This window comes from Heterodontus francisci, chromosome 49 (genome assembly GCF_036365525.1).
Source record: "Heterodontus francisci isolate sHetFra1 chromosome 49, sHetFra1.hap1, whole genome shotgun sequence".
Classification (NCBI taxonomy): Eukaryota; Metazoa; Chordata; class Chondrichthyes; order Heterodontiformes; family Heterodontidae; genus Heterodontus; species Heterodontus francisci.
The window spans coordinates 9,928,076-9,941,636 of NC_090419.1; the positions used below are offsets into that span (position 1 = coordinate 9,928,076).

Consider the following 13,561-nt stretch of genomic DNA (forward strand, 5'->3'; position numbering starts at 1 on the left):
GCGTGAGCTAGTGTGTGTGCGAGAGCTATTGTGTGTGTGTGCGTGAGCTAGTGTGTGTGTGTGCGTGAGCTAGTGTGTGTGTGTGCGTGAGCTAGTGTGTGTGTGCGTGAGCTAGTGTGTGTGTGCGAGAGCTAGTGTGTGTGTGCGTGAGCTAGTGTGTGTGTGTGCGTGAGCTAGTGTGTGTGTGCGAGAGCTAGTGTGTGTGTGTGCGAGAGCTAGTGTGTGTGTGTGCGAGAGCTAGTGTGTGTGTGTGCGTGAGCTAGTGTGTGTGCGAGAGCTAGTGTGTGTGTGTGCGTGAGCTAGTGTGTGTGTGTGCGTGAGCTAGTGTGTGTGCGAGAGCTAGTGTGTGTGTGTGCGAGAGCTAGTGTGTGCGTGTGCGAGAGCTATTGTGTGCGTGTGCGTGAGCTAGTGTGTGCGTGTGCGTGAGCTAGTGTGTGCGTGTGCGTGAGCTAGTGTGTGCGTGTGCGTGAGCTAGTGTGTGTGTGCGAGAGCTAGTGTGTGTGTGCGTGAGCTAGTGTGTGTGTGTGCGAGAGCTAGTGTGTGTGTGTGCGAGAGCTAGTGTGTGTGTGTGTGCGAGAGCTAGTGTGTGTGTGTGCGTGAGCTAGTGTGTGTGTGCGAGAGCTAGTGTGTGTGTGTGCGTGAGCTAGTGTGTGTGTGCGTGAGCTAGTGTGTGTGTGTGCGTGAGCTAGTGTGTGTGTGCGTGAGCTAGTGTGTGTGTGTGCGAGAGCTAGTGTGTGTGTGCGAGAGCTAGTGTGTGTGTGCGAGAGCTAGTGTGTGTGTGTGCGAGAGCTAGTGTGTGTGTTTGTGCGAGAGCTAGTGTGTGTGTGTGCGTGAGCTAGTGTGTGTGTGTGCGTGAGCTAGTGTGTGTGTGTGCGAGAGCTAGTGTGTGTGTGCGTGAGCTAGTGTGTGTGTGTGCGTGAGCTAGTGTGTGTGTGCGAGAGCTAGTGTGTGTGTGTGCGAGAGCTAGTGTGTGTGTGTGCGAGTGCTAGTGTGTGTGTGTGCGTGAGCTAGTGTGTGTGTGTGCGTGAGCTAGTGTGTGTGTGTGTGTGTGTGTGAGAGCAAGTGCGCGCGCACGAGAGTGCTAGTGTGTGCGCGCGCGCGAGAGGGTTCCAGTGTGTGTGTGCGAGAGCTAGTGTGTGTGTGTGCGAGAGCTAGTGTGTGTGTGTGCGAGAGCTAGTGTGTGTGTGCGTGAGCTAGTGTGTGTGTGTGCGAGAGCTAGTGTGTGTGTGTGCGAGAGCTAGTGTGTGTGTGTGCGAGTGCTAGTGTGTGTGTGCGTGAGCTAGTGTGTGTGTGTGCGTGAGCTAGTGTGTGTGTGTGTGTGTGTGTGTGAGAGCAAGTGCGCGCGCACGCGAGAGGGTTCCAGTGTGTGTGTGCGAGAGCTAGTGTGTGTGTGTGCGAGAGCTAGTGTGTGTGTGTGTGTGTGTGAGAGATTAGATTAGATTAGAGATACAGCACTGAAACAGGCCCTTCGGCCCACCGAGTCTGTGCCGACCATCAACCACCCATTTATACTAATCCCATATTCCCAACAAACCTGTTCCTATATTTCCCTACCACCTACCTATACTAGTGACAATTTATAATGGCCAATTTACCTACCAACCTGCAAGTCTTTTGGCTTGTGGGAGGAAACCGGAGCACCCGGAGAAAACCCACGCAGACACAGGGAGAACTTGCAAACTCCACACAGGCAGTACCCGGAATTGAACCCGGGTCGCTGGAGCTGTGAGGCTGCGGTGCTAACCATTGCGCCACTGTGGCGCCCTAGTGTGTGTGCGAGTGTTAGCTAGTGTGTGTGTGTGTGAGAGCTAGTGTGTGTGTGTGTGTGTGTGTGAGCTAGTGTGTGTGCAAGTGTTAGCTACTGTGTGTGTGCGCGAGAGTTCTACTGTGTGTGTGCGCGAGAGTTCTACTGTGTGTGTGCGCGAGAGTTCTACTGTGTGTGTGCGCGAGAGTTCTACTGTGTGTGTGTGCGTGAGTTCTAGTGTGTGTGTGTGTGCGCGAGAGCTAGTGTGTGTGTGTGTGCGTGAGTTCTAGTGTGTGTGTGTGTGCGTGAGTTCTAGTGTGTGTGTGTGTGCGTGAGTTCTAGTGTGTGTGTGTGTGCGTGAGTTCTAGTGTGTGCGTGTGTGTGTGAGAGCTAGTGTGTGTGTGTGTGTGTATGCATGTGCGAGAGCTTGTGTGTGTGTGTGCACGAGAGCTAGCGTGTGTGTGTGCGCACGAGCTAGTGTGTGTGTGTGCACGCGTGCGAGAGCTAGTGTGTGTGTGCGAGAGAGTTCTAGTGTGCGTGCGTGCGCTAGAGTGTGCGCGTGCGCGCTAGAGTGTGCGCGTGCGCGCTAGAGTGTGCGCGTGCGCGCTTAAGTGTGCGCGCGCGCGCTAGAGTGTGTGCGCGCGCTAGAGTGTGTGCGCGCGCTAGAGTGTGTGCGCGCGCTAGAGTGTGCGCGCGCTAGAGTGTGCGCGCGCTAGAGTGCGCGCGCGCTAGAGTGTGCGCGCGCGCTAGAGTGTGCGCGCGCGCTAGAGTGTGCGCGCGCGCTAGAGTGTGCGCGCGCGCTAGAGTGTGCGCGCGCGCTAGAGTGTGCGCGCGCGCTAGAGTGTGCGCGCGCGCTAGAGTGTGCGCGCGCGCTAGAGTGTGCGCGCGCGCTAGAGTGTGCGCGCGCGCTAGAGTGTGCGCGCGCGCTAGAGTGCGCGCGCGCTAGAGTGTGCGCGCGCGCTAGAGTGTGCGCGCGCTAGAGTGTGCGCGCGCGCTAGAGTGTGCGCGCGCGCGCTGGAGTGTGTGTGCGCGCGCTAGAGTGTGCGCGCGCGCTAGAGTGTGCGCGCGCGCTAGAGTGTGCGCGCGCGCTAGAGTGTGAGCGCGCGCGCTAGAGTGTGCGCGCGCGCTAGAGTGCGCGCGCGCGCTGGAGTGTGCGCGCGCGCGCTAGAGTGTGCGCGCGCGCGCTAGAGTGTGCGTGCGCGCGCTAGAGTATGCGTGCGCGCGCTAGAGTATGCGTGCGCTAGAGTGTGCGCGCGCGCTAGAGTGTGTGCGCGCGCGCTAGAGTGTGCGCGCGCTAGAGTGTGCGCGCGCGCTAGAGTGTGCGCGCGCGCTAGAGTGTGCGCGCGCGCTAGAGTGTGCGCGCGCGCTAGAGTGTGCGCGCGCGCGCTAGAGTGTGCGCGCGCGCGCTAGAGTGTGCGCGCGCGCGCTAGAGTGTGCGCGCGCGCGCTAGAGTGTGCGTGCGCGCGCTAGAGTGTGTGCGCGCGCTAGAGTGTGTGCGCGCTAGAGTGTGTGCGCGCTAGAGTGTGTGCGCGCTAGAGTGTGTGCGCGCTAGAGTGTGCGCGCGCGCTAGAGTGTGCGCGCGCGCTGGAGTGTGCGCGCGCGCGCTGGAGTGTGCGCGCGCGCGCTGGAGTGTGCGCGCGCGCGCTGGAGTGTGCGCGCGCGCGCTGGAGTATGCGTGCGCTAGAGTGTGCGCGCGCGCTAGAGTGTGTGCGCGCGCGCTAGAGTGTGTGCGCGCGCTAGAGTGTGCGCGCGCTAGAGTGTGCGCGCGCGCGCTAGAGTGTGCGCGCGCGCGCTAGAGTGTGCGCGCGCGCGCTAGAGTGTGCGCGCGCGCTAGAGTGTGTGCGCGCGCGCTAGAGTGTGTGTGCGCGCGCTAGAGTGTGTGCGCGCTAGAGTGTGTGCGCGCTAGAGTGTGCGCGTGCGCGCTGGAGTGTGCGTGCGCGCGCTAGAGTGTGCGCGCGCTAGAGTGTGCGCGCGCTAGAGTGTGCGCGCGCTAGAGTGTGCGCGCGCTAGAGTGTGCGCGCGCTAGAGTGTGCGCGCGCTAGAGTGTGTGCGCGCGCTAGAGTGTGTGCGCGCGCTAGAGTGTGTGCGCGCGCTAGAGTGTGTGCGCGCGCTAGAGTGTGTGCGCGCGCTAGAGTGTGTGCGCGCGCTAGAGTGTGCGCCCGCGCGCTAGAGTGTGCGCCCGCGCGCTAGAGTGTGCGCGCGCGTGAGAGTGTGCGCGCGCGCTAGAGTGTGGGCGCGCGCTAGAGTGTGGGCGCGCGCTAGAGTGTGTGCGCGCGCTAGAGTGTGTGCGCGCGCTAGAGTGTGTGCGCGCGCTAGAGTGTGTGCGCGCGCTAGAGTGTGTGCGCGCGCTAGAGTGTGTGCGCGCGCTAGAGTGTGTGCGCGTGCGCTAGAGTGTGTGCGCGTGCGCTAGAGTGTGTGCGCGCGCGCTAGAGTGTGTGCGCGCGCGCTAGAGTGTGTGCGCGCGCGCTAGAGTGTGTGCGCGCGCGCTAGAGTGTGTGCGCGCGCTAGAGTGTGTGCGCGCGCTAGAGTGTGTGCGCGCGCTAGAGTGTGTGCGCGCGCTAGAGTGTGTGCGCGCGCTAGAGTGTGTGCGCGCGCTAGAGTGTGTGCGCGCGCTAGAGTGTGTGCGCGCGCTAGAGTGTGTGCGCGCGCTAGAGTGTGTGCGCGCGCTAGAGTGTGTGCGCGCGCTAGAGTGTGTGCGCGCGCCAGAGTGTGTGCGCGCGCCAGAGTGTGTGCGCGCGCCAGAGTGTGTGCGCGCGCTAGAGTGTGTGCGCGCGCTAGAGTGTGTGCGCGCGCTAGAGTGTGTGCGCGCGCTAGAGTGTGTGCGCGCGCTAGAGTGTGTGCGCGCGCCAGAGTGTGTGCGCGCGCCAGAGTGTGTGCGCGCGCCAGAGTGTGTGCGCGCGCGCCAGAGTGTGTGCGCGCGCGCCAGAGTGTGTGCGCGCGCGCCAGAGTGTGTGCGCGCGCGCCAGAGTGTGTGCGCGCGCGCCAGAGTGTGTGCGCGCGCGCCAGAGTGTGTGCGCGCGCGCCAGAGTGTGTGCGCGCGCGCCAGAGTGTGTGCGCGCGCGCCAGAGTGTGTGCGCGCGCGCCAGAGTGTGTGCGCGCGCGCCAGAGTGTGTGCGCGCGCGCCAGAGTGTGTGCGCGCGCGCCAGAGTGTGTGCGCGCGCGCCAGAGTGTGTGCGCGCGCTAGAGTTCTAGTGTGTGCGCGAGAGCGCTATTGTGCGTGTGCGAGAGAGTTCTAGTGCGCGTGCGAGAGAGTTCTAGTGCGCGTGCGAGAGAGTTCTAGTGCGTGTGCGAGAGAGTTCTAGTGTGCGTGCGAGAGAGTTCTAGTGCGTGTGCGAGAGAGTTCTAGTGCGTGTGCGAGAGAGTTCTAGTGCGCGTGCGCGAGAGTTCTAGTGTGCGTGCGAGAGAGTTCTAGTGTGCGTGCGAGAGAGTTCTAGTGCGCGTGCGAGAGAGTTCTAGTGCGCGTGCGAGAGAGTTCTAGTGCGCGTGCGAGAGAGTTCTAGTGTGTGTGCGCGAGAGCGCTATTGTGTGCGTGCGCGAGAACGCTATTGCGTGCGTGCGCGAGAGCGCTATTGTGTGCGTGCGCGAGAGCGCTATTGTGTGTGCGAGAGAGTTCTAGTGTGCGTGCGCGAGAGTTCTAGTGCGTGTGCGAGAGAGCGCTATTGTGTGCGTGCGAGAGAGTTCTAGTGTGCGTGCGAGAGAGTTCTAGTGTGCGTGCGAGAGAGTAGTGTGCGTGCGAGAGAGTTCTAGTGTGCGTGCGAGAGAGTTCTAGTGTGTGTGCGAGAGAGCGCTATTGCGTGCGTGCGCGAGAGCGCTATTGCGTGCGTGCGCGAGAGCGCTATTGCGTGCGTGCGCGAGAGCGCTATTGTGCGTGCGAGAGAGTTCTAGTGTGCGTGCGAGAGAGTTCTAGTGTGCGTGCGAGAGAGTTCTAGTGTGCGTGCGAGAGAGTTCTAGTGCGCGTGCGAGAGAGTTCTAGTGCGCGTGCGAGAGAGTTCTAGTGCGCGTGCGAGAGAGTTCTAGTGCGCGTGCGAGAGAGTTCTAGTGCGCGTGCGAGAGAGTTCTAGTGCGCGTGCGAGAGAGTTCTAGTGCGCGTGCGAGAGAGTTCTAGTGCGCGTGCGAGAGAGTTCTAGTGCGTGTGCGAGAGAGTTCTAGTGTGCGTGCGCGAGAGCGCTATTGTGTGTGTGCGAGAGAGTTCTAGTGTGCGTGCGCGAGAGTTCTAGTGTGCGTGCGAGAGAGTTCTAGTGTGCGTGCGCGAGAGTTCTAGTGTGCGTGCGAGAGAGTTCTAGTGTGCGTGCGAGAGAGTTCTAGTGTGCGTGCGCGAGAGCGCTATTGTGTGCGTGCGAGAGAGTTCTAGTGTGCGTGCGAGAGAGTTCTAGTGTGCGTGCGCGAGAGTTCTAGTGTGCGTGCGCGAGAGTTCTAGTGTGCGTGCGAGAGAGTTCTAGTGTGCGTGCGAGAGAGTTCTAGTGTGCGTGCGAGAGAGTTCTAGTGTGTGTGCGCGAGAGCGCTATTGTGTGCGTGCGAGAGAGTTCTAGTGTGCGTGCGAGAGAGTTCTAGTGTGCGTGCGAGAGAGTAGTGTGCGTGCGAGAGAGTTCTAGTGTGCGTGCGAGAGAGTTCTAGTGTGTGTGCGAGAGAGCGCTATTGCGTGCGTGCGCGAGAGCGCTATTGCGTGCGTGCGCGAGAGCGCTATTGCGTGCGTGCGCGAGAGCGCTATTGTGCGTGCGAGAGAGTTCTAGTGTGCGTGCGAGAGAGTTCTAGTGTGCGTGCGAGAGAGTTCTAGTGTGCGTGCGAGAGAGTTCTAGTGCTGTGCGAGAGCGCTATTGTGTGCGTGCGAGAGAGTTCTAGTGTGTGTGCGAGAGAGTTCTAGTGTGTGTGCGAGAGAGTTCTAGTGTGTGTGCGAGAGAGTTCTAGTGTGTGTGCGAGAGAGTTCTAGTGTGTGTGCGAGAGAGTTCTAGTGCGTGTGCGCGAGAGCGCTATTGTGTGTGCGCGAGAGCGCTATTGTGCGTGCGAGAGAGTTCTAGTGTGCGTGCGAGAGAGTTCTAGTGTGCGTGCGAGAGAGTTCTAGTGTGCGTGCGAGAGAGCGCCAGTGTGTGTGCGAGAGAGTTCTAGTGCGTGTGCGAGAGAGTTCTAGTGTGTGTGCGAGAGAGTTCTAGTGTGTGTGCGAGAGAGTTCTAGTGCGTGCGCGAGAGAGTTCTAGTGCGTGCGCGAGAGAGTTCTAGTGCGTGCGCGAGAGAGTTCTAGTGCGTGTGCGCGAGAGTTCTAGTGCGTGTGCGCGAGAGTTCTAGTGCGTGCGCGAGAGAGTTCTAGTGCGTGCGCGAGAGAGTTCTAGTGCGTGTGCGAGAGAGTTCTAGTGCGTGTGCGCGAGAGTTCTAGTGCGTGTGCGCGAGAGTTCTAGTGCGCGTGCGAGAGAGTTCTAGTGTGCGTGCGAGAGAGTTCTAGTGTGCGTGCGAGAGAGCGCCAGTGTGTGTGCGAGAGAGTTCTAGTGCGTGTGCGAGAGAGTTCTAGTGTGTGTGCGAGAGAGTTCTAGTGTGTGTGCGAGAGAGTTCTAGTGCGTGCGCGAGAGAGTTCTAGTGCGTGCGCGAGAGAGTTCTAGTGCGTGCGCGAGAGAGTTCTAGTGCGTGCGCGAGAGAGTTCTAGTGCGTGCGCGAGAGAGTTCTAGTGTGCGTGCGAGAGAGTTCTAGTGTGCGTGCGAGAGAGTTCTAGTGCGTGTGCGAGAGAGTTCTAGTGCGCGTGCGAGAGAGTTCTAGTGCGCGTGCGAGAGAGTTCTAGTGTGCGTGCGAGAGAGTTCTAGTGTGCGTGCGAGAGAGTTCTAGTGTGTGTGCGCGAGAGTTCTAGTGCGTGTGCGCGAGAGCGCTATTGTGTGCGTGCGAGAGAGCGCCAGTGTGTGTGTGGAGACTGTAACCCCTTTCTGAGGCCCCTGACAGTTTCGGGAGAGGGGCGTCTTTGAGGGTTTTGTTCTGAATGAGGTGTGTCCTCTCCTTCAGAAAATGATGAAGGACAACAACCTGGTGAGACACCTGGATGCCTGCGAGACGATGGGCAATGCCACGGCAATATGCTCCGACAAGACTGGCACCCTCACCACCAACCGCATGACCGTTGTTCAAGTATTTGTGGGGGACGTGTTCTACAAGGAAATCCCACCGCCCAGCAGCATTCCAACAGAAACATTGGAGCTAATCACATATGCCATCGCAGTTAACTGTGCCTACACTACCAAGATACTGGTAAGCATCCCGCGACACTGGACAAGGGGACCCTTTGTACTTGAAGACAGAGAAACGGGTTTGGTTGGAGACTGCTGGGAGTGATGACATCTTGAAGGAGTGCAGTCCAGACCTTGGCGCCAATGTGCAAGGGACTGCACACGGGAGGGAGCAGCAAAGAGACGTGTAGTTGGTATAGGAGATTCCATAGTTCGGGGGACAGACAGGCATTTCCGTAACCGTCTGTGTGAGTCCCGCATGGTGTGTTGCCTCCCTGGTGCCAGGGTAAAGGACATTATGGAGAGGGTACAGAATATTCTGCAGGGGGAAGGGAGTGAGCCAGAAGTTGCGGTACACGTCGGTAACAATGACACAGAGGGGGCAGGTATTGAGGTCCTACTGTCAGATTTTCAGGAGCTAGGGAGGAAGTTTAAGAATAGGACCTTGAAGGTAGTAATCTCTGGATTACTCCCAGTTCCATGTACTAGTGAGAGAGAGGATCAATGCGTCGCTAGAGGCATGGTGCAGGAAGGAGGGCTTCAGATTCTTGGGATAGTGCCACCAGTTCTGGGGCAGGAGGCACCGATTCAGAAGGGGCAGGTTGCACCTCAACAGGACTGGTACCAATGTCCTCGCGGGGAGGATCACGAGTGCAGTTGGGGAGGGTTTAAACTAAATTGGAAGTGGGATGGTCACCAGTGTATCGAAGTAGAGAAGAGGAATCAGGTGCAGAAAGTGAGAGTATTGGATAGTACTGGAGAAGGGAGTAGGACCATATTAGATAGCGGCAGACTGAAAAGGACCACAAGGAATACAAAGACAAGTTTAGAATGCACAAAGTGCGGTCAATTAGGCTGGTGAGTCAAAAGCGCAAATAGCCACGTGGGAATATGATATAGTAACAATAACGGAAAGGTGGCTTAAAAATGGTGAGAACTGGGCACTTAATATTCAAGGATACTTAATATTCAAGTGTTCAGAAAAGATAGGGAAGGACAAAAGGGAGATGGGGTGACAGTACTGATTAGGGAAGACATTGTCGTGTTGGGAAGAGGGAATGTCCTTGAGGAGGCAAAGACAGAATCCATTTGATTTGAGTTGAGATACATAAGGGGTATGATCACATTACTGGGGGTATTCTGTAGGCCTCCAGATAGTGAGAGAGAGATAGAGGAATAAATCTACAGGGAAATCACAGAGGTAGAAATATAGAGTGGTGATATTGGGGGACTTTAATTACCCAAATATCGGTTAGGATAATGTTAGAGTAAAGGGCAAGTGGAGGGAAATTTCTGAAATGTGTTCAGGAGAGCTCCTTGATCAGTATGTTCTTGGTCCAACTAGGAGGGAGGCATTGCTGGGTCTGGTGCTGGGGAATGAGGAGGACCAAGTGTCTGTGGGGGTGCACTTGGGTAAGAGTGATCATTATATCATAAGGTTTAGATTAGCAATGGAGAAGAGCAAGGAACAATGTAAAGTAGAACGTCTAAATTGGAAGAGGGCTAACTTCAATGGGATGAGAGGGGATCCAGCCAGGGTAAAATGGAACCAAAGACTGTCAGGAAAAACTGTAACGGAATAATGGGTGATCTTTAAGGAGGAGATGCTTCAGGTACAGGTTAGGTACATTCCAACAAGGGCGAAAGGTAAGGGAACAAAAACCAGGGCTCCTTGGATGACGAGGGAGATAGAGAATATGATGAAACAAAAAAGACAGTGTATGATGCACGTCAAGTGAATTCTTCAAACGAGAACCAGGTCAAATACAATAAGTTGAGAGGGGAAGTGAAGAGGAAAATAAGACTGGCAAAGAGAGAATCTGAGAATAGAAAGGCAGTTAACGTAAAAGGAAACCCAGAAATCTACCAGCATGTAAATAGTAAGTGGGTAGTAAGAGGTGGAGTGGGGCCTATTAGGGACAAAGAGGGTGACATATGCTAAGAAGCACAGAGCAAGGCTAGAATACTTAATGAGTACTTTGTGTCAGTGTTTACTAAAGAAGAGGACGCTGACAAAATATCGCTAGAAGCAGAGATGGTAGAGGTAATGGATGGGGTGAAAATTAATAGGCAGGATGTACATGGAAAGGCTGGCTATGCTGAGAGTAGATAGGTCACCTGGTCCGAATGGTTTGCATCCCAGGTTGCTAAAGGAAGTGGGGAATGGAGATAAGGAAGGGTTTGTCATAATCTTCCAATCTTCCTGAGATACAGGGGAGGTTCCAGAGGATTGGAGAGTGGCAAATGTGACACCCTTATTCAAGAAAGGGTGTAAGGACAGTCCTAATAATTACAGGCCGGTCAGTTTAACATCAGTGGTGGGTAAGGTTTTCGAAACAATAGTCAGGGGAGAAAATCAACAGGCACTTGGAGAGGTTTGAGTTAATTAAGGAGAGCCAGCACGGATTTGTAAAAGGCAGATCGTGCTTGACTAATCTAATTGATTTTTGATGAAGTAACAGAGAAGGTTGATGAATGGAATGGGGTGGATATTGTCTGCAAAACAAAGTACCACATAAAAGGCTGGTTAACAGAATTGAAGCTTGTGGAATAGGAAGATCAGTGTCAGCTTGGATATAAAGTTGCTGTAAGGACAGAAAACAGCAAGTTGTGGTCAATGATTATTTTTCAGACTGGAGGATGGTAGACAGTGGTGTTTCCCCAAGGGTCAGTGCTGGGACCACTGCTTGTTTTGCTAAATATAAATGATGTGGATATTGGAATACAGAGTAAAATTTCAAAATTTGCCGATGATCCCAAACTCGGAGGTGTGACAGACAGTGAGGGTGATAGCAATCGACTGCAACAGGACATAGATAGGTTAGCAGAATGGGCAGACAAGTGGCAGATTGAATTTAATACAAAGAGGTGTGAGGTGATGCAATTTAGCAGAAGGGATAGGGAGAGGCAATATAGACTTAATGACACAGTTCTAAAGAGTGTGCAGGAACAGAGGGACCTGAGGGTGCATGTGCATTGATCTTTGAAGGTGGCAGGACATATTGAGAGAGTGGTTAGTAAAGTAAATGGGATCTTGGGGATTCAGAAATCGAGGTATTGAGCACAAAAGCAGGGAGGTTATGGTGAACCTTTATAAATCTCTGGTTAGGTCACAACTGGAGTATTGTGTCCAGTTCTGGTCACACTTTCAGCAGGATGTGAGGGTCCTTGAAAGGGTGTAGAGGAGATTTACCAGAATGGGTCCAGGGATGGGGGATTTTAGTTACAAGGTTAGGTTGGAGAAGCTGGGATTGTTTTCCCTGGAGCAAAGGAGATTGAGGGGAGATTTGATGGAGGTGAACAAGATTCTGACAGGTTTAGATAAGGTAGATAAAGAAACTCTGTTCCCATTAGCTGATGGTACAAGGACTAGGGGACACAGACTGAAGGTTTTGGGTAAGAGATACAGGGGGTGATGTGAGGATAAACTTTTTTACACAGCGAGTGGTAATGACCTGGAACTCGCTGCCTACGCGGGCGGTAGAAGTGGAGACGGTGAATGATTTCAGAAGGAAATTGGACGGGCGCTGGAGGGAAATCAACTTGCAGGGCTACGGGGATAGAACGGGGGAATGGGACTGACTGGATTGCTCTACAGAGAGAGCCGGCATGGGCTCGATGGGCCGAATGGCTACTTTCAGTGCTGCAATAGCTCTAGGACTCTAATGTGGAAAATTGCCCAGGTATGTCCTGTCCACAAAAAGCAGGACAAATCCAAAGCAACATTTGTGGACAACATTTAGGCTTGGGCTGGCAAGTAGCATTTGTGCCACACAAGTGCCAGGCAATGACCATCTTCAACAAGAGAGAATCTATCTCTCCTTGACGTTCAACAGCATTATAGAATTCTGCGGTGAATGTTAATGATTTGGATGAAGGGACCGAGTGTATTGTAGCCAAATTTGCGAATGAAACAAAAATAGGTAGGAAAGCAAGTTGTGAGGAGGACACTGAGTCTCTGCACAGAGATATAGATAGGTTAAGTGAGTTGGCAAAAATTTGGCAGATGGAATATAATGTGGGAAAATGTGAGGTTGTCCACTTTGGCAGGAAGAATGGAAAAGCAGAATATTATTTACATGGAGAGAGACTGGAGAATGCTGCAGTACAGAGGGATCTGGGTGTCCTTGTACAAGAATCACAAAAAGTTAGCATGCAGGCACAGCAAATAATTAGGAAGGCAAATGGAATGTTGGCCTTTATTGTAAGGGGGGATGGGGTATAAAAGTATGGGAAGTCTTGCTACAACGGGGCATTGGTGAGACCGCACCGAGAGTACTGTGTACAGTTTTGGTCTCCTTATTTAAGGAGGGATGTACTTGCATTGGAAGCAGTTCAGAGAAGTTCAACAGGCAAATTCGTGGGATGAAGGGTTTGTCTTATGAGAAAAGATTGAGCAGATTGGGCCCAGAAAAAGGAGAGGTGATCTTTTTGAAACGTATCAGATTTTGAGGGGGCTTGACAGGGTAGATGCTGAGAGGATGTTTCCCCTCGTGGGGGAATCTAGAAATAGGGGGCACAGTTTCAAAATAATGGGTCTCCCTTTTAAGATGAAGAGGAATGTCTTCTCTCAGAGTATCGTTAATCTTTGGAATTCGCTATCCCAGAGAGCAGTGGCGGCTGGCTCATTGAATATATTCAAGGCTGAGTTACAAGGGAGTCGACGGTTATGGGGGAAGGTAGGAAAGTGGAGTTGAGGCCATGATCAGATCAGGCACAATCTTATTGAATGGTGGAGCAGCATCGAGGGGCTGAATGGCCTATGCCTACTCCTTATAAGTAACTCACCTCCTGACTCCCCAAAGCCTGTCCCCCATCTACAAGTCACAAGTCAGGAGTGTGATGGAATACTCTCCACTTGCCTGGATGGGTGCAGCTCCAACAACACTCAAGAAGCTCGACACCATCCAGGACAAAGCAGCGGTTAGCACCGCAGCCTCACAGCTCCAGGGACCCGGGTTCGATTCCGGGTACTGCCTGTGTGGAGTTTGCAAGTTCTCCCTGTGTCTGCGTGGGTTTTCTCCGGGTGCTCCGGTTTCCTCCCACAAGCCAAAAGACTTGCAGGTTGATAGGTAAAATTGGCCATTATAAATTGTCACTAGTATAGGTAGGTGGTAGGGAAATATAGGGACAGGTGGGGATGTTTGGTAGGAATATGGGATTAGTGTAGGATTAGTATAAATGGGTGGTTGATGTTCGGCACAGACTCGGTGGGCCGAAGGGCCTGTTTCAGTGCTGTATCTCTAATCTAATCTAAATCTAATCTAATAATCTAATCTAAGCCAACTTGATCGGCACCCCCATCCGCCACCTTCAACATTCACTCCCTCCACCACCGACGCAGTGGCAGCAGTGTGTACCATCTGCAAGATGCACTGCAGCAATTTGCCGAGGCTCCTTCCGAACCCCGTGACCTCTACCACCTAGAAGGACAAGGGCAGCAGACACATGGGAACACCACCACCTGCAAGTTCCCCTCCAAGTCACACACCATCCTGACTTGGAACTATATCGCCGTTCCTTCACGGTCACTGGGTCAAAATCCTGGAACTCCCTTCCTAACAGCACTGTGGGTGTACCTACCCCACACGGACTGCAGCGGTTCAAGAAGGCAGCTC

At 54.6% G+C, this 13,561-nt stretch overlaps 1 protein-coding gene across 8 annotated transcripts in view; it reads left to right on the forward strand.

The window, feature by feature from the left end:
- Window positions 1-13,561, forward strand: part of LOC137358276 (plasma membrane calcium-transporting ATPase 3-like) — a 110,351-nt gene that overhangs the window by 29,353 nt on the left and 67,437 nt on the right. For all 8 annotated transcript variants that reach the window (XM_068024187.1, XM_068024182.1, XM_068024183.1 and 5 more), the window contains one exon: window positions 7,723-7,965. In XM_068024187.1, the coding sequence (XP_067880288.1) occupies window positions 7,723-7,965 (243 nt within the window). The remainder of the gene's footprint in view (window positions 1-7,722; window positions 7,966-13,561) is intronic.